At 52.4% G+C, this 20,616-nt stretch overlaps 4 protein-coding genes across 6 annotated transcripts; 3 read left to right on the top strand and 1 right to left on the bottom strand.

Annotated features, from left to right (window-relative positions):
• The first annotated feature begins 1,113 nt into the window (after positions 1-1,113).
• On the top strand, positions 1,114-3,095 carry CHCHD10 (coiled-coil-helix-coiled-coil-helix domain containing 10). Its single transcript, XM_019710188.3, has 4 exons — positions 1,114-1,274; positions 1,536-1,755; positions 2,629-2,770; positions 2,871-3,095. The coding sequence occupies exons 1-4, from the start codon at positions 1,234-1,236 to the stop codon at positions 2,888-2,890; spliced, it is 423 nt and encodes a 140-aa protein (XP_019565747.1). The 5' UTR covers positions 1,114-1,233; the 3' UTR covers positions 2,891-3,095.
• Positions 3,096-3,563: 468 nt separating this feature from the next.
• C9H22orf15 (chromosome 9 C22orf15 homolog) lies at positions 3,564-5,400 on the bottom strand. The gene is given in 5 exon segments (XM_088800895.1): positions 3,564-4,089; positions 4,173-4,247; positions 4,475-4,609; positions 4,702-4,788; positions 5,376-5,400. Coding segments are annotated over 5 exon segments (483 nt in total). The 3' UTR covers positions 3,564-3,928.
• Positions 5,401-9,334: 3,934 nt separating this feature from the next.
• On the top strand, positions 9,335-10,685 carry VPREB3 (V-set pre-B cell surrogate light chain 3). Its single transcript, XM_019710176.3, has 2 exons — positions 9,335-9,485; positions 10,235-10,685. Exons 1-2 carry the CDS (start codon positions 9,437-9,439, stop codon positions 10,549-10,551), a joined length of 366 nt encoding a protein of 121 aa, XP_019565735.2. The 5' UTR covers positions 9,335-9,436; the 3' UTR covers positions 10,552-10,685.
• Positions 10,686-10,829: 144 nt separating this feature from the next.
• Positions 10,830-20,318, top strand: ZNF70 (zinc finger protein 70). 3 transcript variants are annotated; one of them, XM_074321137.2, is made up of 3 exons: positions 10,830-12,104; positions 12,453-12,564; positions 15,016-20,318. In XM_074321137.2, the coding sequence occupies exon 3, from the start codon at positions 15,095-15,097 to the stop codon at positions 16,439-16,441; it is 1,347 nt and encodes a 448-aa protein (XP_074177238.1). In that variant the 5' UTR covers positions 10,830-12,104; positions 12,453-12,564; positions 15,016-15,094; the 3' UTR covers positions 16,442-20,318. The 3 variants fall into 3 exon arrangements, with proteins under 3 accessions (XP_074177238.1, XP_074177237.1, XP_019565732.1); XM_074321136.2 differs by having other exon boundaries at positions 10,830-12,128; XM_019710173.3 differs by lacking the exon at positions 12,453-12,564 and having other exon boundaries at positions 10,830-12,128.
• Positions 20,319-20,616: the final 298 nt, after the last annotated feature.

Here is a 20,616-nt window from a genome sequence, read left to right as displayed (position 1 = left end):
TTGTGACTTGTGGGTATACATGGCTGGAAGCACCTCTCACACACAAAACTGAGAGTGCCAAGTGTGTCCCCTTGCTCCCGCCCCTCTTTCCCTTACTCCCTCCTCACATAGGGGCCTCCTTTTCCCACTTGGAGCAAACTCCCCCCCCCCATGATTTTGCTCTGGGTGATTCCACCCTCCCCACAATCCCTGTGCCACCACCAGGCCTCCCGTGGGTACAACAGAGAAGTCATGGGGGTGCAGTAAAGAAGTCAGAGGTCCTGCCCCAAGGGTAATAATATGACCACTATGAATTCACTATGAATTCAGAAAAGACCATTAAAAACCTCGAGTTCTTGAAGGGCTGGGAAGCGTCCTAAATCCGCACCTCCGGCCCTCCCCCTCGCCTGGAACCAAGGTGGTAAAATCACCAGGACGCAGGATTCAAACGTGCGTGCGCAAAGGCTTCTAGGCACTCAGGTCGTGGTCTCTGGGATGGGCATGGTGCTTAAATGTCGGGTAAATGCTGTGAGTATCCGGCGCTGCATCCATGGGGCAGGGGTGTCAGGCGGGGTGGAGTACTACGATGGGAGCTTCAACGCACCCCGGGGCGGTGCTGCCCACGGCTGCCAGTACCTACAGCGCATTTTGGTCAGGAAGGAGTCGAAGAAGGGTTCCAGACGCCCCCTGGCGGGAGTTCTGGAGACGGTCCGCGCCAGGCCTTCTCCAGGGTACCTTATCCTCCCGGCTCTAGTTCCCTCCGCAACCCTGAGGCCACCCGTTAGTCCGCAAACCCAATCTGATAGGAGGGGTCCCTTCCTGGGCCGGCCTCAACTGGTGGCCTCCCTGTCTCTTCTGCCCTGAAGCATGGGACAGCACCCAACTCCACATCCTGCGCTCCGCGGTGGGCTTTGAAGGAACAGGCCTGTCGCCCCTGCGTAAACCCTCCGCGCTCTGAGACCCTGGCCCATATCCCCAGGGCCCACACAGCTCGAGCCAGGCGCAGGGAGGGCGCGGGGTCACATTTCCAGTCGTGACGGCCGCCGAGACGAGGGGACGCTGGAAGGGATAGGTCCGCGGGATCCGCGGGAGAGGACTGCAGCCGAATGCCGGACACTTCCCCCTGGGGGCGTGTCCTCGAGGCCCCGCCCCTTGTGCCGGCAGTGACTTTCGTGCCTCGTTCGTCCCCGAGACAGAACCGCCGCCACTGACGCCATCTCTGACTCGACTCAGCCGAGTGCCATTGCCGCGACCATGCCCCGGGGGAGCCGCAGCATGGCCGCCCGGCCAGCCAGGTGTGAGCGGGACAGGGGCCCGGTGGGGAGAGAGCTCGGGAAGCGCGGGTACACTCGCAAGGACTTGATAGCGTGACCTTGGCGACAACTGCGCCATTTTGGCGCGGGGTGGGGGTCGGGGGTGTCACAACCACGTGTTTAAGACGGTGGTCCCCATCCTACAGAAGGAGGAAAGGGGGGAATTTCCAGGGGCTGCCGACCCTTCAGGCCTCTGGTATGGGGTCCGGCCAGGATTAACCCTGCGTCCCCCTTACCCCACAGCCGTACTGCTGCGCCTTCTGCCCACCCGCCAGCGCACCCCCCACCCTCGGCCGCCGCCCCGGCCCCTGCTCCGTCGGGCCAACCAGGTCTGATGGCGCAGATGGCGTCCACCGCCGCTGGGGTAGCTGTGGGCTCAGCTGTGGGACACGTCGTGGGTAGTGCCCTGACCGGAGCCTTCAGCGGGGGCAGCTCAGAGCCCGCCCAGCCTGCTGTTCAGCAGGTGAGCAACGCGCTCCAGAGAAACTGAGGCTGACTTCTCTGAAGGCCACAGAGCAGGGAATCCAGCTGGAATGTCCAGAGAGTTGTGTCCAGGCATATCCAGAGCTGCCTCAGGCCCAGGACTTTGCCCAACTGGGGTCCTATTCCTCACTCTGCAGTACTGGCCTCCTGTCACTCAGAGGCAAACTTTCCTGGACCTTCCCATGAAACCAAGGTCCTTAGACTCCCAGGGACAGATGCCTACTAGCCCTTTAGAGATGGGGAAACCAAGGCCCATAGGACTCAGAGACTGGCCCAAGGTCACCTAACCCTAGTAGAGGGGAGCGTTGTTGAAATTCCTAAGTGTCCTGTCTCCCCATTGCCAGGTCAGGCACTGTAGTCCCTGGACCCAAGGGCAAAGGGTAGCTGGTTGCTCCCTGCTGACCTGTCCCCCACTGGGCGTCCCACCAGTCCTGAGCCAAATACAGGCTTAGTGGCAAGGTCAAGGGTCATGAGGTCAGTGTGGCTGAGCCAGGAAGGTGCTAGAACTTATGTGGGTGAGGCTCATACTCCGAGAATACTAACAGAGCACTGGGCTTTTCTAGATTCTTCTCCCACCCCTCCTACCTGCCCAACATGCCCATTATGAGGCAGCAGGGAAATAGTGTCTACACCCAGCACTAGTGTCAGCTGAGTGGCTTTGAGAGGGCTGTGGGCTCACCCTGTTTCATAGTTGGAGCAGCTGAGTCTGCCGGCCCTGGGTCACTCAGCCTGTCTGGGACCCTTAGGGCCCCCCAGGTTGGAGTTGTGGGGAGGGGTAGTTGGCCCCTAGCTTTGGAACCCACTTCTGGGTACCAATCTCGAGCTGACCTTGCTGCCTCCTGCACCACCCCAGGCCCCTGCCCGTGGTGCCCCTCAGCCGCTGGGGCCCTGCTCCTATGAGATCAAGCAGTTCCTGGACTGCTCCACCACTCAGAGTGACCTGACCCTGTGCGAGGGCTTCAGCGAGGCTTTGAAGCAGTGCAAGTACAACCATGGTAAGCAAGTAGCCTCTGGCCCAGGTGGGGGCGGGAGGGGCAGCTCCTCTTCCTACACCTGCGGGCTGACCACCAGCGTGTGCCAACCCTCCCTCCACAGGCCTGAGCTCTCTGCCCTGAAGTGACCAGGGAAGACTGGTGCAGACTGGAGTAGATTCGTGGGCCAGCCCTGCACTCACCTCCACCCCTTCACCGACAGCCGGACCATGACATCGACATCAGATTGTACCCATGTAACTGGGATTGGGAGTAAGGAGGGGGTTTCTTACCCCATAGATGACCTGAGCCACAAATGTGCAATTAAAATAGTTTATTTTAGACCCGAGCCTGCTGTGTGCCCTCTCACTGGCCTGTCTCCCAGGAGCACCCTGGTTGATGAGGTGGGGCAGGGTGAGGGGGTGCAGGGTGATTCACTTTAAGCTGGCCTCCTGGGTGGGGAGGGAGGAGCCCTGTTGTAATCCAATAGCCTCTGGCAGTCAAAGCTGTGGTGAGGCATTAACAGGTGACCTCATGAGCGGCTGAGTCTGGGAGCTGGAATCTTGGTTGTCTGCCTTCTCAGGGATGCCTGCCCCCTCCACCTTTCTTGTCTCTTGTTCTGGATCCCCTCTCTACACGCACATCTTAGGGGCCCCCAGTGACCTCACATCCTGTCTGTGACTTTGCCCACCTGCTAATACAACTTCTCAGGAATTCCTGATTCCGTGAAAGGAAGGCTGCTGGGCTGCTGTCTGTTTGGGCATGATCACACAAGACAGAGGTCACGGCCAACCTCTGGGTCTGAGCCCAGCTCGGCCACTTGGCTATGGTTTGCCCAGTCACGGGGCCTGCAGGAACAGAGGAGCAGGTCCTTCAAACCCAGTGCAAACCCTGACGTCACTCGCACTGCTGCCGCTTTCAGGAGTTCATTCAGCAGTTCTTCATTGAGCACCTACTGAAAGCCAGGCCCTGTGTCACACTGGGCACAGGCTGTTCCTGCCCTTGGGCACTTATACTCCAGTGAGGTGGTGGGGACATGTGGGTACAGTGTGTTCTATCTTGTGGGTATATGTGTATGATGGGGGTGACATTGGGGATCTATCTCTCAGTACACAGGTGTCTGTTTCCTGGCAAGGGGTCCCACTTCCGGGTGTGAGTGTCCCCCCAAGTATCCATGTCTCCTTACCTGGCTGCTGGCCCCAGCCAGCGGGTCCTGGACAGCAGGGAGCCCAACCTCTGGGCCCTTGAATGAGGGCCTTTCTCCTGATGGCAAGGCCAGTTCCCCAGGCACCTCCTCTGGCTGTTGCCCATGGAGGGTAGGCCTGACAGCCAGCGCAGCTCCTCTGGAAGGCCCAGGAAGGCCTGCCTGTCGGGGCTGGGGAGAAGGCGCTCCCTTCCCTCCCCAGGGCTCTATCATGACACTCACCTGCCAGCTCTGGACATCGGTCATCCAGGTTCTCTAATAGGGACTCGTAGTGGGTAGGAGCCCCACCCTCCCCCTCTGTGAAGGAACGAAGAATGATTCCTGACTGGCCTGGTGGTCCCCAACCCTACCTCCCATGCTGGACTTGTTTGCTTGCTCAGGCTGGGATCAGGACAGGGCATTGGATGGAAGGGTCCTGGCCAAATTGGGTTGGGGCTGGGCAAGGCCTTGGGTGGTCTCTGGACTGCTGCCCCCCTTCTTACATTCCAACATAACCACAGGGTGATGTCTTGGGCCCCACTTACTGATGAGCTGCACGAGGACATAGGTCCCACGCTCCTGCAGCAGGGGGCTGCCTGTGGAGGGGGCCTGGGGAGCCCCTGCCAGGCCCTTGTCCAGGTTCACCAGGTGCCCATCCTCAGCCAGGAGGGCAATGGTTGCTGGGAGATCAGGGAGGGAGGCAGGGCAGGGCTGGTTCCCCTGCCTGGGGCTCTGGGCCTTCCATCCCTGTTACCCCTCTATACCCCCTCACCATCTGGGGGCACCTACTCCCTCTTCCTCAGGTGGGCAGTGAGAGTCACCAGACTGCAACAGGGGTTCACCAGCTCCCTGCAGCCGGCTGTGGGGGAGGGGCAGAGGTGAGCAAATGGGACCTTCCATTTCCCCCCAATCTGGGACCCTCTGCCCCTCTCATCTTTTCCTAACCAGAGCAGGGAATACTGCCATATGATTAAGACTGTACCCCCCATTACCCATCTCCTGAGATGTCAGTGACAGGTGCACAACTCATGCTTCCTACATGGGACAACCTCCCACACTAGCTGGCCTCCCAAAACTGACTCCCTCCCACCAGGGAGTTGGGAATCTGCAACTGTGGCTAGAGCTTCAGGTGCCTGAAACACCCTGAAGCTTGAGAACCACTGACTGAATAGCCAAGAGATTGTGTAGTCTAAAAACTGCTTCATGGTGGCATGGCAGGTACTCTCAGAGAAGAGCTCATGGGAGTTTCCCAGTACCCAGCTGGGCTTTTCCCCTCTAGGGACTCACTCCAAGCACTGGCTCTGCCTCACAGAGCTGCTTCCCCAAAACCCCCATCCCATGTGCATCCCCCTTACCCACACTGCCTTCCCCCTTCCCATGGCAGAGGGAAGCAAGCTGAATGTACCATTCTTCGACCCATCTACTGGGACAGGGGACCCCACTTACCTCCAAACAGCACTGTGATAAACATGGTTGCAGGGGAGAAGATACACCGATTTCCTGACAAAGTAAAGAGCTAGAGCTGAAATCTCCTCTGGGCTGGGACCCTGCCTGGAGATGCAATAGTGTGTGTGGGTGGGTGGGCCCAGGCTGAGATCCTTGCTTGGCCACCCTTGGGGCTGGGCTCCTCCAGTTGTCTGGACCCTCGGCCTCTTCCTCTTGCTTGCTGGGTCAGAGCAGCTGGAGGAGACAGGCGCTTCCAGCTTCCAAACGGGTTTCCATGGCAGTTGGAGCTGCTAAGATGCCCAGGAAGGAAAGGCCTTCCCATCAGTGTCCCAGTGACAGGGTCTGGGTGGGGGGTATGGGCATTTCCTGAGGCAGGGCTATCATGAGGGCTGGAGCGTCGGCATCCTGGGATGTCCAGAGACCACCTGGGATGTCCCCCCACCAGTACAGACCGAGTTCCCAGGCTAAAAGTGGGGGAGCTTTCCTGGGGGTGGGGCTGGCCCTGTCCAAAGTATGCGATCCTCACCAACCTTATTGGGTCCCCACCAACTCAGGGCTCCCTTCCCTGTGCTCTCATGCTTTCCTCTCCCTCTGCCTTCTTCCTCACTCCCAGCCTCCTCTCTCTTTTCTTCTGTTCTTGTTTCTTTTTCTTTTTAAATCAAATTTATTGAGGTAAAATTTATATACGGTGAAATGTGCCCTTTTAGGGTTTTGAGTTTTGACATATATCATATAACCAACACCATAGTCAGGATATAGAATATTTCCATCCCTTCCCAAAATTCCTTTATACCCCTTTGTAGTTGACCCTGGCCCTTGGCAACCACTACCTTTTCCAGAGTGTCCTATAAAGGGAATCATACAGTATGAAGCTGGTTTGTTTCACTCAGCATGATGCATTTGAAAGTCACCCAGGTTGTCCCATGTGTCAATAGTTTGTTCCTTCTTATCACTGAGGTGGGCCCCATTGTCTGGGTGTACCATAGTTTGTTGATCCATTCACCTGCTGTCATTTCGGGTTGTTACCAGTTTTTGGTGATTATGAGTCAAGTCAGTATAGACATTCACCTACAGGTTTTTGTGTGACGAACTGTTCAATTCTCTAGGATAAATACCACAAGAGGAATTTCTGAGTTGTACCATGAGAGTGTGTTTAAGTTTGCAAGAAACTGGCAATGTTTTCCAGCATGGCCACACCATTTTTCATTGCCCCTCTTTGCCTGGTTTGTGGCCGGGCCTCTCAGATTCCTGGCTGTCTTCTCTTACCAGCTCTCCCTCTCTTGCCCTCCTGTTTCTCACCATCTTTCCCTGTCTCAGGTTTGTCTCCTTCTCTCTCCCCCTCCTTCCTCTCCTCTCTGCCTCTCCCTGGTTTTCTGTCTCTGAGTTCTCACATTAATCTGCTTCTCTGCTTCTCCATCTGTGCTCCTCCTTTTTTTGACTTTCTCTCTCCCTCTCCTTTCCTATCTCTCTTCATTTTGCCTCTTACTTTCTCCCCTACCACCTCCTTTCTGTCTCTTTTCTCCAGTTCTATCTCCTGCCTCTCCACCATGAACCCCCACCAGACCCCTCCAGCCAGGGTGCCAGGTGGCTATCTAGAGCAGGCCCCAACCTTTCTCAGCTCCCTTTTCCCCAAGGTTTTAGAAATGTCCCCTATCTCCAATCCCCAGCCCATGATTAGGCTGTTTGTCTTGTGGGGGGCGGAGAGGCAGATGTGAGGAGGCCTTGATCCTTCACCAGCTCACACAGCCTCCAGTGACACACTCTGCCTCTGGATAAGCACTTTCCTCAATGCTTCCACCTGTAAAAAAGGGGTAATAACACAACTTAGCAGGGTTGTGAGGATGAAATGCAATGACACTTTAAAGTGCTATATCCATGCTCAGCAGTAGCAAGTGCTTAGAGTCAGTACTGTGGAAACAGGCAGCATTTTCCAAACTTATTTAAACACAGGGCACTTTCTTCTAGGGACATCACTGTATCTGGGGACCTGAGTCCTGCAGAACATAGCTCAGGAGTCGCTGCAGCCAGATTCTGGAGGAAATGGCCACTCCTGGAGTCTCAGCTCTGACAACCATCACTCTGTTGTCTTCAGCACTGCTGAGGGGTCTTTTATCTTGAGGGTTGTGAAGATACCCTAAGGAGAGTGGAACCTGTTGGGGGTAGTTTATAACCTCCCCGAAGGGAGCTCTCAGTCTGAGAGTTAATGAGAGTGTACTGTTTTAGTAGTTTATTATTATTTAGGTCTGGTAAGGCCAATAGATCAGGAGATGTTTGCCATTGAGAAGATAGTTTGTTACTCACAGTGGCCAAGAGGAGGGGGCACACCATGCCACAGGTGGGGGGCTCATGGAGAAGCACCAGGTGGGTCAGGAGGCACAAGGAGTGGGGGAACTGTGGGCGGAAGCCTTTATTTTGGTTTCTGAGGGAAGGAATAGGTGAGGCAGGGAAAGCAGGCTCAGGATTGGCTAGCTGGAGTAATTTCAGTGGGCTCTGTGACATAGGGACTTCCCTGATCATCTGGTACCCGGCCCTGGGTGATTAGGACAGGTAGACAGTGGCCTTGAGTGTGAGAGCCCCATAAATGAGGTGGTTGGGGGGGTGGGCTTGGGATTGGCTGGTTTGTATTTGAAAAGTATCTCTAGAACCTGGTTAACCCTGGGAGGGTCAGCCCTCCAAGGTCAGCAAGGCCCCAGGTGTCAAAGCATCAGAACACAGAAAATGAAAGGCATGATAAATACATGCCCTACCTTTGCATCTTCACAGCCCTTGGACTGGCACCATGCTAATCTTCACTTTCCAGATGAGGAACCAATCCCAACCGAAGCCAGCTCCCCTCCATCTGGCAAATGAAAGGAATTGACCGTGCCAAGTGCTGGTGAAGATGTGAAGTCACTGGAACTCTCTTACCCACTGGTGGGAGTGCAGATTAGTAAAAGCATGGTGGGAACGCTGGCGGTAACTATTATAGCTGAAGGTACACGTTCCTTACCCCCGCCCCCCAGTAATTCCAGTCCTGGGTGTCTGTCCAGCAGAAATGAAAACACAGGTGCACCAAAGACATTGACAGGAGTATTCACAGCAGTTTTATTTGTAATGGCCAAAGACTGGGAAAGTAGCCAAATGTCTGAAAACAGGAGAATGCATAAACTAATTGTGGTTTATTCACACAATGGATTACACACAGCTCTGGAAATGAATTAAACATTGCTGCACACTCGTGGATGACGCCCATAATGTTGAGCAAAAGAAGCAGGAACAAAAGAGGATACACTATCATTGCATTCATATTGCAAGTTCTGGAGCAGGCAAAACTGATCTAAGTGACAGAAGTCAGAATGATGGTGACCCTTGGGGGTAAAGAGGGGCAGGAAGGTGAGGGAGACTTCCGGGGAGATGGAAGTGTTCTAAATCTTGATCTGGGTAGAGGTTGCAGGTATGGTGTGTGTTTTGTGTGTGTGTGTGTGTGTGTGTGTGTGTGTGTGTGTACGTATATATTTTATATATAAAATCATCAAGCCATACTTAAGACCCCATTTCCCCAAAATAAGACCTAGCCAGACAATCAGCTCTAATGCATCTTTTGGAGCAACAATTAATATAAGACCCGGTATTATATTATATTATATTATATTATATTATATTATATTATATTATATTATAGACCCAGTCTTATAGTAAAGTAAAATAAAACTGGGTCATATTTATTTTTGCTCCAAAAGACACATTAGAGCTGATTGTTTGGCTAGGTCTTATTTTCGGGGAAACACGGGATTTGTGTACTTTACCATCTGTGAGTTATACCGCTATAAAAATAGCAGCCCCCTCCTATAATATATATTTGGATGTCTGGCTCCTATTTTCAGAAGGCCCTGTGGGGCCAGGACTCTCACATTTGGGAAGATGGGGCCTGGCAGCTGGGTCCCAGCCACAGCCACCCTCCCCCCAGTCAATGGGCTGATTTGCATGTCCTGTCGTGGTCCAGTGGCCTCCCCTGCCCATACCCTGAAGCACCTGGAGTACACCCAACAGAACAGCTCCCGCCTGCCTCCCTGCCTCTGGCCATGGCTTGCTGGCGCTTGGCCCTCCTTCTGACTGGGGCGCTCCTGGCAGGTGAGCCCTCCCTGAGCCTGGCTCGCCTGGGGGTGGAATGGGAGACTTCACTAGCTCCAGAAGACCCCTGAAAGGAAGCAAATTGATGTGAGAAGTGGATGGGTTCTGGAAGGCGCATTGAGGTGGAGGGGAGAATTGGCTACAGGTGGCTCTGCCCTAGAACTGGGGCAAGTCACTTCTCTATGTGGGCCTCAGTTTCTCTATTTCTGAATGACCAGATACCTAGGGTCCCTTTGAACTTTGACTCTTTAGGGTCTTAGAAGGGATTGGAGCTGGTTATCATTCGAGTTTTTCACACGGCAACCTAGTGCAGGCTGGTCCCCATCTCATAGGGCCTCAGGAACATTATAACCCCAAGAAGCCCCCCAGCATCCAGTTGCCTGAGGCTGAGCTGATGGGTGGTGTAGCCCAGGAAGCTTCCTGGGGGTGGTTAGTCTATGGTGAGGGTTTGGAAGAGCCAGTGTGACCAAGGGGATAGGCATCTTCATGGCAAGTGTGGAAACGGGCAACAGAAGGACCCAGAGACCACCAATCCCACCCTCTGAACTCTAGGCCCTCAACTGAACATAGATCCTTGGGAACATGGCACTCATAGGGACCTAGGAATTGCCAACTCTATGCCCCATCCAGTGCCAACCTCATGGCACCAGTCCATGAGTCCTTCAGGAACACAACTCTTTTGGGGAGACTGACCAAGCCTTCATAGGGCAGGGGCCCAGGACAGGCCTGAGCAGGTCTCTCTCTCTCAGTCTCCCAGCCAGCCCTGACCGGGCCAGATGCACTGCTGGTCTTCCCAGGACAAGTAGCCCAACTCTCCTGCATGCTCAGTCCCCGCCATGCCACCATTGGGGAATACGGTGTGTCTTGGTACCAGCAGCGAGCAGGTAGCGCCCCCCGCTACCTCTTCTACTACCGCTCAGAGGAGGACCACCACCGGGCCCCAAACGTTCCTGACCGCTTCTCGGCAGCCAACGATGAAGTCCACAATGCCTGCATCCTGACCATCAGCCCTGTGCAGCCTGAGGATGACGCAGATTATTACTGCTCTGTGGGCTACATACCCTAGGGGTGGGGTGTGGGATGAGTGTTTCCTATCTGTCTCCCTCTTCTGTCCCTGACCTTAGTCCTCTCTCTAACATTCTGAGCCTTGATTTTCCTGCTCTGCAAAATGGATTAATAATATCCACCATGTCAACAATACGTATTCTGAGGTCTAAGAGATCCCTGCTGAGAATGTGACTGCGGTTGGTCTGGGAGAGTGGGGGTATAGAAATTCTGGGGATTGGTGCAGAAAAGGAAGCACCTAAGACTCTTGGGGTGGGACCAATCCTCTCCACTGGCTCCCAGGGGGCTCAGGCTGGTGGTCTGGCTTTCCTGTGACCCAAGGAGCTGAAGGGAGATGAAAAAGGAACCAGCCCTTGCTGCTCCCAGCTCTGCATGGCTGGTTGTGGTTCAACGCTCTCTGGGTGACAATAAGGTGCCCCTGGAGCCCAGGCTGCTAGCTAGGGGAGGGACAGCCTCTGCCTGCTCCTTGATGGGGCAGGGAGTCAGGTGTGAGTGCGTGTGTGCGTGTGTGCGTGTGTGGTGGTGGTGGTGGGGTGGGGACATTCAGAGGCACCTGAGGGCCAGAGTGGAGGGTGCTGAAGGCAGATGGGCAGATGGCAGGGGCAGAGTGGGCAGCATCCTCCCTCTCAGGAAGTGTGTTCTACTGATCTGTGAGAGGGCTGTGGTCCCTTGAGGGAGGCTCTCCTACAAGCGGGTGGGCCCAGCGTGTTGCACTGCAGAGAGGGACAAGTCTTGGCATCAGAAGCAGAGCTGAGCTGAGCGTCTGGGAGTGGGATGGGGATTTCAAGAACACACTCCTCTTCCCTCCCGGGTCCCCTAAGAGAAGTCTCATGCCTGGAGGTCATACCTCAAATGCACTGAGTGAGGGGTCTTCAGGATCCAGAGAGGGTCCAGCCTACACTCACAGACATCTCCTGGGGCCTCCTCAATGGGCCCTTCCTCTCATCTCTGTCTCTGTGGGGGAGGGGAGGGCAGAGAGGGCGAGGAAGGGAGTGTGGATGCTAACAGAATCCCTGGGCCTGTGCGAGGTGACAGCTTCCCCTCAGAGATCCCCTTCTCCTTCTCCTGAAGACCCCAGACGCCGCAGCGGCCCCTGGCTTGTCCCCACCCCCAGAGCAAGTGCAGCGGGAACTGGGCCTCCAGCCAGCGGCTCTAGGCCGGCCCACCCGGCCTGGCCTCAGTTTCCTCCCCTGCACTCTCGCCAACGCCTGCCCAGCTCTGTTTGCCCCTCAGTCCCTTTGTCCCCTTTGGGGACAGCCCAGATCCACTGCGCCGACTGGAAAAACTCTCCTGATCCCCGTCTTTGACCCCCTGAGCCCGGCAGCCACGCGCGGCGACAGCGGGCACCTCAGGACCACCGAGACGCCAGGACCTCCGCGCAGCCTAGAGCGGTCCCGGAAGTGCCCGCGGCGAGGGCGGGACTCCGGGCGTTCGGGCCGCCGCGGGCTCCGCGTCAGCAGCAGCCGCGGAGGGAGACAGCGTCGGCCGCGGGTTGGAGCAGCTGAGGTGCGGCCCCGCCCCGCCCCGCCCGCCCGCGGCCCCGCCCTGGCCCAGGTGAGCGGCTCCGCCCCGGACCAGGTGAGTGGCTCCGCTTCTGTCAGGTTGCCCACCTGTCCCTCCGGTGGCCCCGGGTGCGGACGTCTTCATCGGTGGGAAGCATGTTGGGGTACTGGCGTCGCCGCCCGGGACTCGTGTGCGGGTCCGCGGCCGCTCGCAGGCCTCCAGCCAGGAAACCCTGACCGGACCGAGAGTCCGCCTGGTGCTCAGGCCCTGTGGGTGCCCCTGGAGGATGGGGTGACAGATGCAGGAGGAGCCGGGGAGGCCTCGAGAGAGGTGGGAATCATGGGCTTCCAGACCTTTGGCTTTTCGATCCAAAAACGTTTAAAATATTTTTGGGGACAGATAAAGGATTGCCAACTTTTTAAACAGAGTGGAAACTTCAGCGTGTAGGTCGTACATAGTGGGAATGGAAAACTCCCCAGGAGGGAACCTTGGAAACACCGGGATTTAACAGGTGAGTGGCAGAAGAGTTGCAAGCCACAGATACCAAGACGGAGGGGTCCGAGGGCATGAAAATCGGGGGGGAATATCCTTTCCGAAACCAAGGAAATAAAGAGGGGGCACAGCAATGGGGGTGATTTGCCCAGCAAGCTGAAAACCTTGAGGTGGGTTTAGTAAAGGAGTGGGGGCCCATATTGTTACATCTTCCAGTTTTTCAAGAGAAAGCCAGAACCCTACTGAGTTTTCCATATTGGCAGCTAAGTCAAACAAAAAGGAAAAGCCCAACTCTTTTGAGAGCCAGACAAAACGAGTCTGTGGCAGGATCCCCAGGCTGCCAATTTGCAACCTCTGAAATGAAGGGTTTTGAGAAGGAGGTATTGGTGAGCAGTGCCAGAAGGGGTGGGGAACGAGGACGGAGAAGAGAGGGATTGGCGGTAAGGAGGTCATTGGATGCTACAGCTGAGTATTGAAGTCCCAGCTGAAATTGGAAACTTGAAGTCGGTCTTCGTGCCATACACAGTCGTATGATTTTCCTTGGCAACGTTTAACATTTTGGGAGAAATTGGCAGACAAGGGATTAGCTGCTGGTTGCAACAGGGCAGAAAGGGAGGAACGTGATACTGGTCAGAGAAGTAGTTGAAGTGACATGTATGGTTAGACTGACTATAGCTAGAGAGGGTCAAAGCTAGACAGGGAAGGGGTGGAACTAGAGGAGGAGAATGGGGTGAACATGGGGGGATGTTAGGTTGATGAGGTTGGGTGAGAAAACTGGAAGGATTGAAGGCTATGGTTGCTGAAGAGGAAGGTAAGAGTTGAAATGAGCATAGAAGTTTTGAGAGTACATGTCTGTTTGTTTTGTTTTTTCCCCCACGTCTGGTCTTTCTACTGGCTGAAAATTCATTAAAAAATATTTCCAAATAGAAACGAGTTCCATCATGACTTCTGATTAATATGTTATTTGAGCCAGTTACTCTCTAAGCTTCAGGGTAAGGATAATAGTACCGTTGTATAGAGTTGTGAAGCTGAAATGAGATGTGCTTGTGACAGGTCTAGTAGTGCCTAGCACAGAATAGAGAATCAATATATATGAGCTGTTGTTATCATTATTATGGTACCTGAGGAGTTTCCTTTTAGCTTGCACCTAAGTTTCTGAGTGGGGTCCTGAGGGGCTCCCTCAGGGGCTACCACAGGGGGATGGAGTGCTGAATGGGGTGTTCTAGTCTCTTTCCTTGTTCCTATGAAAATTCCCTCCTTCAGCTGGTGCAGCCATGCTTTTTTCTGTTTATTTATATCTCCCAGGGAATAATTCTTTTGAGTGAAGAGTTTGACAATCAGGTCTAGCACAACCCAAATGGTTTTTCCTCCATTCAATCATGTATTAATTGAACAAATGTGTGTGTAGAGATTGTCCCGTTGTGCTGGGTGCTGGGGGTTCCAAAATAAAGGCACATGTACTTGCCCTTTGGGACCTTGCAGGCAGTGGTGGAGAAGAGTCTTGTCAATTGATGTTTGCCATCCAGCGTGGTGACTGCTGTGATGGATATGTGTGCAGAGCTCTGTGGGTCACGGAGGGGGCATGCCTGAGATCTTCAGTCTGAGGGTGCAGAGAAGAGGGAACATTTGGACTGAGTCTGGAAGGATGTGCCAGTGGCAGTCTGAGAAGGGGGAGCGACCTGGTAGGAGGAGGAAAAGAGCAGTGCCAATGGGTTTCTGAGCTGGAAGGTTAGGAGTGTGTGGAAGGAGGCAGGAGATGGGGCTGGAAGGGCCATGTGGGAAGGGGCTTGTGAAGGACTTGGGCTGTCACAAGATCCTAAAAAGAGAAATGTGTTTTGGGTAATAGACACGGGTGTCAATGTAGAGAATGGGCCAGAGGGAAGAATAGAAGCTGGAGGTAGGTAGCCAGTTGGGAGGTGAGTCTTAAAATAGTCTCAGGGAGTCACACTGAGGCCTGAGCTGCAGAATGGCCACAGAGACCCCTTCAATAAAGCTTCGGGAAAGGAACAGGATAAGAGCTGCAGGTGAGAGGGAGAAGGTCTAGGCTGACTTCCAGGGTTCTGTCTGGGGCCCCCGGCTAACTGGAGGGGGTGCAGCTAACCTAGTACAGGAGGAAAGTGTGCTCTCTCTCTCTTTTCCATTAACCACCCATTCCCAACATCCTCCAGCAGGTGGAGTATTGCCCCTTTTCCACAAGGCTCCACTTCCTGTTCTAGCCCACCTTTCTGAACACATCCAGACTTTAGAGTCTAGACACCATGCTGCGGTGCTTGATTCTGTCTGTTTCTCTGTCTTTTTGCAGTTGTTTCTGATAAATTCAAATGGTCTCTAACTAGTGGGGAGCATCTCAAGGGCCAGATTGTATCTTACACTTATTTTGTTACATCTACCATAGATTCTGGCACAGGAAGGAAGCACATACTAGGTGCTTGACTTGCTGGCTTGACAATGTCCCTTGTTGTCTTTTCAGATTGTGAGAACAGTAAGCGTGTCCCAAAGAAGAACATTTTTTAAGAAATACAGTCATTGGGGATAATACTAGATCCACAATGGAGGTTCCCCCAGCATCCAAGCTTGGTGAGACCTTTGTGTTTGAAGATGGGTTAGAGATGCAGCAAGAACTTTTCCCAGAGGAGGACCTGGGGGCCTCTTTTCTTCAGGAAAGAGGTTTAGAGCAAATGGCTGTTATCTACAAGGAGATCCCTCTTGGGGAGCAAAACGAAGAACATGATGATTATGAGGGGAATTTCAGTCTGTGCTCAAGCCCTGGTCAGCATCAGAGTCTCCCCCCCGTAAACAGACCCCCAGATGAGGAAATATTTGGCCAAACCTTTCTCCAGAAATCAGACCTTAGTATGTGTCCGTTAATCCCTGGTGGAGAAGAACTCAGTAAACACAATTGTGAGACAGTGGGCAGGGGGCACTCAGGACCTAATGAACCTCACAGAACTGCACAGCCAGCAAAACCCTACGCGTGTCGGGAATGTGGGAAGGCCTTCAGCCAGAGCTCACACCTCCTCAGACACCTGGTGATTCACACTGGGGAGAAGCCCTACGAGTGCTGTGAGTGTGGGAAGGCCTTCAGTCAGAGCTCACACCTCCTCAGACATCAGATCATCCACACTGGGGAGAAGCCCTACGAATGCCCAGAATGTGGAAAAGCTTTTCGTCAGAGCTCAGCCCTCACGCAGCATCAGAAAACCCACAATGGGAAGAGACCTTATGAGTGTAGGGAATGCGGGAAAGATTTCAGTCGGAGCTCAAGTCTCAGAAAACACGAGAGAATTCATACTGGAGAGAAACCTTATCAGTGTAAAGAATGTGGGAAATCCTTCAACCAGAGTTCAGGCCTGAGCCAGCATCGGAAAATCCACACCCTAAAGAAACCTCACGAATGTGATCTCTGCGGGAAAGCCTTTTGTCACAGGTCCCACCTCATTCGGCACCAGAGGATTCACACTGGGAAGAAACCATACAAATGTGAAGAGTGTGGGAAGGCCTTCAGCCAGAGCTCTAACCTCATCGAACATCGGAAGACCCACACTGGCGAGAAACCCTACAAATGCCATAAGTGTGGGAAGGCCTTCAGCCAGAGCTCCTCCCTCATTGAGCACCAGCGGATCCACACTGGGGAGAAGCCCTATGAGTGCGGCCAGTGTGGGAAGGCCTTCTGCCACAGCTCTGCACTGATTCAGCACCAGAGAATCCACACCGGGAAGAAACCCTATGCCTGCAACGAGTGTGGCAAAGCCTTCCGGCACAGGTCGGCCCTTATTGAGCATTATAAAACCCACACCAGAGAGAAACCCTATGAGTGTAACAAATGTGGCAAGTCCTTCAGGGGGAGCTCACACCTCATACGGCATCAGAAAATCCATGCTGGGGAAAAGCTCTAGGGCGAGGTGCTCGCACCAAAGCCTGCAGGTCTTTCCCAGATGGAGCCCGCACCCAGCCACTTTGTCCGCAAGGCCCTGCTCACCTTCCTGATAACAGTGCTGAACCTAGGGGCTCCTGAGCACCCACACCAGCAGCAAGGACCCCGCTTGGTCCTAGCCACGTGCCCTGCGCTCAGCAGGTTTACTGAGCGGAAGAGAGGGTGGGGTGACAGGAAGGCCACCAGAATGGAGGTGCACCCAAAAAGAGAGCCGGCCTTTGGTTTTCTCATTCTTATATTTGATTTCCAAGCCTAGGAGGTTTCGTTATGCCCTGTATTCCAGACTCCAGAAGAGGAATACACGTAAGAGGGAAAGAGTTTAATTAAACCCATGAAGATGTCGGGTGAACTCGTGAACATCATACTGAAGTCTGGCACTTTTATTAGAGAAGAAGTAACCATGCTCACAGGCCAAATGAGCTGAAGAAAAAGGAATCCAAAAAGTAGATACCTCAGCCACAAAATGGAATCTTTTGCCTGGCTTGGGCACTGGTGGGGACAACCAAACCAGGCTGCAGAACAAAGTGAGGGTCTGGGTGGATTCGTTCTGGGGTTGGGAGTGAGGGTGTGAGTTGCTGGCGTGGTCCCTTAATCCCATTCTGTGTTAGAGTGAGGGTGGGCTCTTTCATGGGAGGGTAGAGGTTTGGTCCTGCAGGCCAGAGGACATTTGATGCCCAGCTCTGTCTCAGCCCAGGCCGGAGGCATTAGTCACTCACCCCTCCACAAGACTCAGGCCCCCAAGACAGTGGTGTGCCTTGGACGTCAGCCGGGCTTGTTTCTGGTCTGCTGGCTATGCAGCCTTCTCGTGGCCCTCCAGTGCTGGAGGATGTTAGAAGCAAGTGATTCAATCCGAGGTCCAGATTCAGGTGTCAGCTCTGCCCCTCCTGCCTGTGTGATCTCGAGTAAGCCCCAAGGCTGTTTTCCCATCCGTGAAATGGGGATAGTGGGACCTGGCCACATACTACTAATGGTTGGTACAAGACTCCCATTCAGAAGGAGACCACACATGAAAGCGCTTTGTCCCTGTAGATGGTCACCCAGAATGACCCCTGTCCCACCAGAGACACTACAGAGACACTGTCCCTGCAGACCGGAGAGGCATGGCCCCCCACAGTCCCCCCTCGCTGGACCCAGTCTGGTTCTGAAATGGAAGGGCTTGCAGCAGCCCTCATTAAACTAGGCTTTCCTTCGTTCCCTCAGGCTTGCATCCTGGGCTCTGGGTGCCCTGTGACGATTCCTGGAGGCCATCCTGAGTGTCCCTGCGGCAGTCCCTGTCCTCTCTGTCCTCCCCTCTGCTAAGTGGTATTCACCTGGGGATGGTTTAAAAAGTAACAAGCCCATATTCCACACAGACCATTTCAGTGGCATCCCCAGAGGTGGGGCTCAGTGGTGTGTTTTTAAAGCTCCCCAGGGGGTTCTGATATCCCAGCACATAACTAGGCTGTGAGCCCTGTGCTGGGCCCCCATACAGCCCCAGCGTCTCCCAAATGTCAGGTCTGTAAGTCCTGATTGAGCAGAGCTTGAACTTAGCTACTCGTTCTCAGTCCCCCAGGAATGGGCTCTGACAGTGACGTGTCTGGCCCATTGGTAAGCATTTGTCCCAGGCCCTCAAGCCTTCGTGTGGCCATGGGGATCTTTAGTATTGGCTTTCCCCCCAGGTTCCTCAAAGCCAGTGTGGGAGGAGGCAGTCTGAGCTATTTTGAAGTTTTCCAAAAGTTTATGGCTGGAATCCCATGAACCCACAGTGGTAATGCTGGTTATTTCAGCTAATCAGAAACTCAGCTTGGCAGCTATATGTAGTTTTGATGACTAAAAATGGGAAAGCCATAAATGTTACTGAGTAAGTGGGGCTTGGTAGCCAGAGATTTTAAAACGACAGGTCTGAGGGCTGGGATCACCTCTGGCCAGCACCTCTGTGCTGCGTGAGTATGTGAAACATTTAAACAGAACCTGCTGCGACACCAGCCGGACTTGGCCTGACCAGGTGGCGCCCGGACATTGTTGGCAGGCAGCCTGCACCAAGGGTCTTCAGCCATTTACCAGGAGTGGAGAGAATACTGAGATCCTGCTCGGTGTAGGTGGGGCTGCAAGTCCCCCCAAGATCTACCTCTTTGGCAACCCCCCCAAGTCTATCTCAGCTCTGGCCAGGCCTGTCCCTATTGGCGGTTGTCTGTTTCCTACCTTTGATGTCTCCCTCCATGTACTTCTGCACACCCCAGCCAAGTTGATTTTTTTAAAGCATCACTTTGCACATGTCACCAATCTCCTTAAAACCAACCTTTGGGGGCTTTTCTGCACATAAACCCCATTTCAACCAATCTGGTTCGCCCACTCTACAACCACATGGAATTCATGCCAGCCCCTATCCAGACGCCCTCTCCACTCACAAGTCATTTCATGCTCTCACATTTTGGAATATGCACTTTCTCTTTCCCCCAACCCCCATCTCCTTTATTCCTTTTGACAATTTATGTAACAAGGGATTAAGACTCTTTCTGAAGGGTTGACAGAATCTTTACATAACCATGTTAAGAACAGGTACTTTACTTTTTTGGAAGTGTGAGCAGAACCTAGTTCCTTCTGTTCAGTTTCTTTCACTGGTTTATTATGTATTTAAATTCCTTTCATTTTATTTAGGTTCTCAGTGTAATGTTACAAGAGATCATCCTCGAAATCGTTTAATTGTCCTTGAATGTAGTTGTTTGTTTCTGTTGTCTTGTTTTCTTCATGGCAGATGTTGAGTGTTGTAAATCAACTCTTGATTTTGTTTACTAATTGAATTGTTGTGTCAAAGTATATGTATTCCGTTCTTCCTTTTTTTTGTTTAATACTTCATGTTTCTAAGATTAATTATTAGTTAATCATATTTTAATATTTCTAGTAAATGTGGGTACTTTGTTTTATGATTTCTTCTTAGAGCTTTTTCTGCACTCCATAAGTTTGATATGTGGTATTTTTTTGTTTGTTTTTATGTTAGGAATTTCCTTTTGGCCCAAGTGTTGTTATTATTTTTTCTATATTTCCAGATGATGAATGCTTAGGTCATTGCTGTTATATCTTATTGTATTGTGGTGTCAACATTTTTAAGCATCCATAGAGCTTTTTTGGGCCTGAATATAATTATCAGGTTTTATAAAGCATTTACGTACTCTCAAGAAATGTGTTTTTACCCCATTAGTTCTATTTGTTAACTAAGTTTTTAAATTATTTTATTCAAATCCATACTTTCTCGAACTTTTATTTACTTCAGAGTTCTGAACCTCGGGTCCATGCACTGCCTAGGAATCTGAGCATACAGGGGTTTTAAAGGTTGTGGGCCCGTAGGGACTGAACAAAGCTATGTGGATATGTGCATGATGAACCATTCTGGGAGGGGTGTCTGTAGCATTATCCGCATTTTGGAAGGGCTCTGTGACCCTAAAATAATTAAGAACACTAATTTACCTGATCTAGTTTAGTCTGATTTTGTGCGGGTTTTTTTTTCTTTATGTAGTTCTGTTTCCCTCCAATTTCTGTTCCTCTTTTTTGTGTTGTTGCTATGTTAGTCGTGCAATTATCTCAACTCCTTTTTGAGAAATAGGCAGGGTATAAAGTACAATATTTGGGGTGTGTATATTTAATAGTGATATATTGAAAAACTGTGCCTTTTAGTGCCCCCTTTGCCTCTTTTAATGCTTCTAGCTTAAACTTCTCTTTTCCAAATATCATAATTGAAGCCCCTTGCTTTTCTTGAATTTGCATTTGCATGACAGTTTATTTAGCTCATTTTATTTTTGAAATTTGTGTATATATTTTGCTATATTCGTGTATCTGTAACTTATAAACACCAAATTGTTGGATTTTGTTTTCTGATTCTTTCTGTAATTCTTTTCCTTGTTGTGTAAGAAGTTCTATTAACCTTATTTAGAGTAAGGCATAATTTATTTTCATCTTAATATTTTCATATGTATTAACTCATTTAACCCTCAGAGGCCATGCTCATTCCCTCCCCTCCAGCTCTATGCGTTATTAACCAGGTGCGGAGTACCTGGATAGACTACAGGTGAGCCATTGGGCACACCTGACCCTCCCTGCCTTCATCAGTGCCAGGCTCTGTCCCAAACCCACTCTTCAAGTCACAGCTTCTGGCTTCAGTGT

The sequence above is a fragment of the Rhinolophus sinicus genome, chromosome 9 (assembly GCF_057876585.1).
Source record: "Rhinolophus sinicus isolate RSI-liver-muscle chromosome 9, RSI-T2T, whole genome shotgun sequence".
NCBI lineage: Eukaryota > Metazoa > Chordata > Mammalia > Chiroptera > Rhinolophidae > Rhinolophus > Rhinolophus sinicus.
Note: the sequence above shows the minus strand (reverse complement) of the source record. Positions and strands in the feature narration are given on the sequence as shown.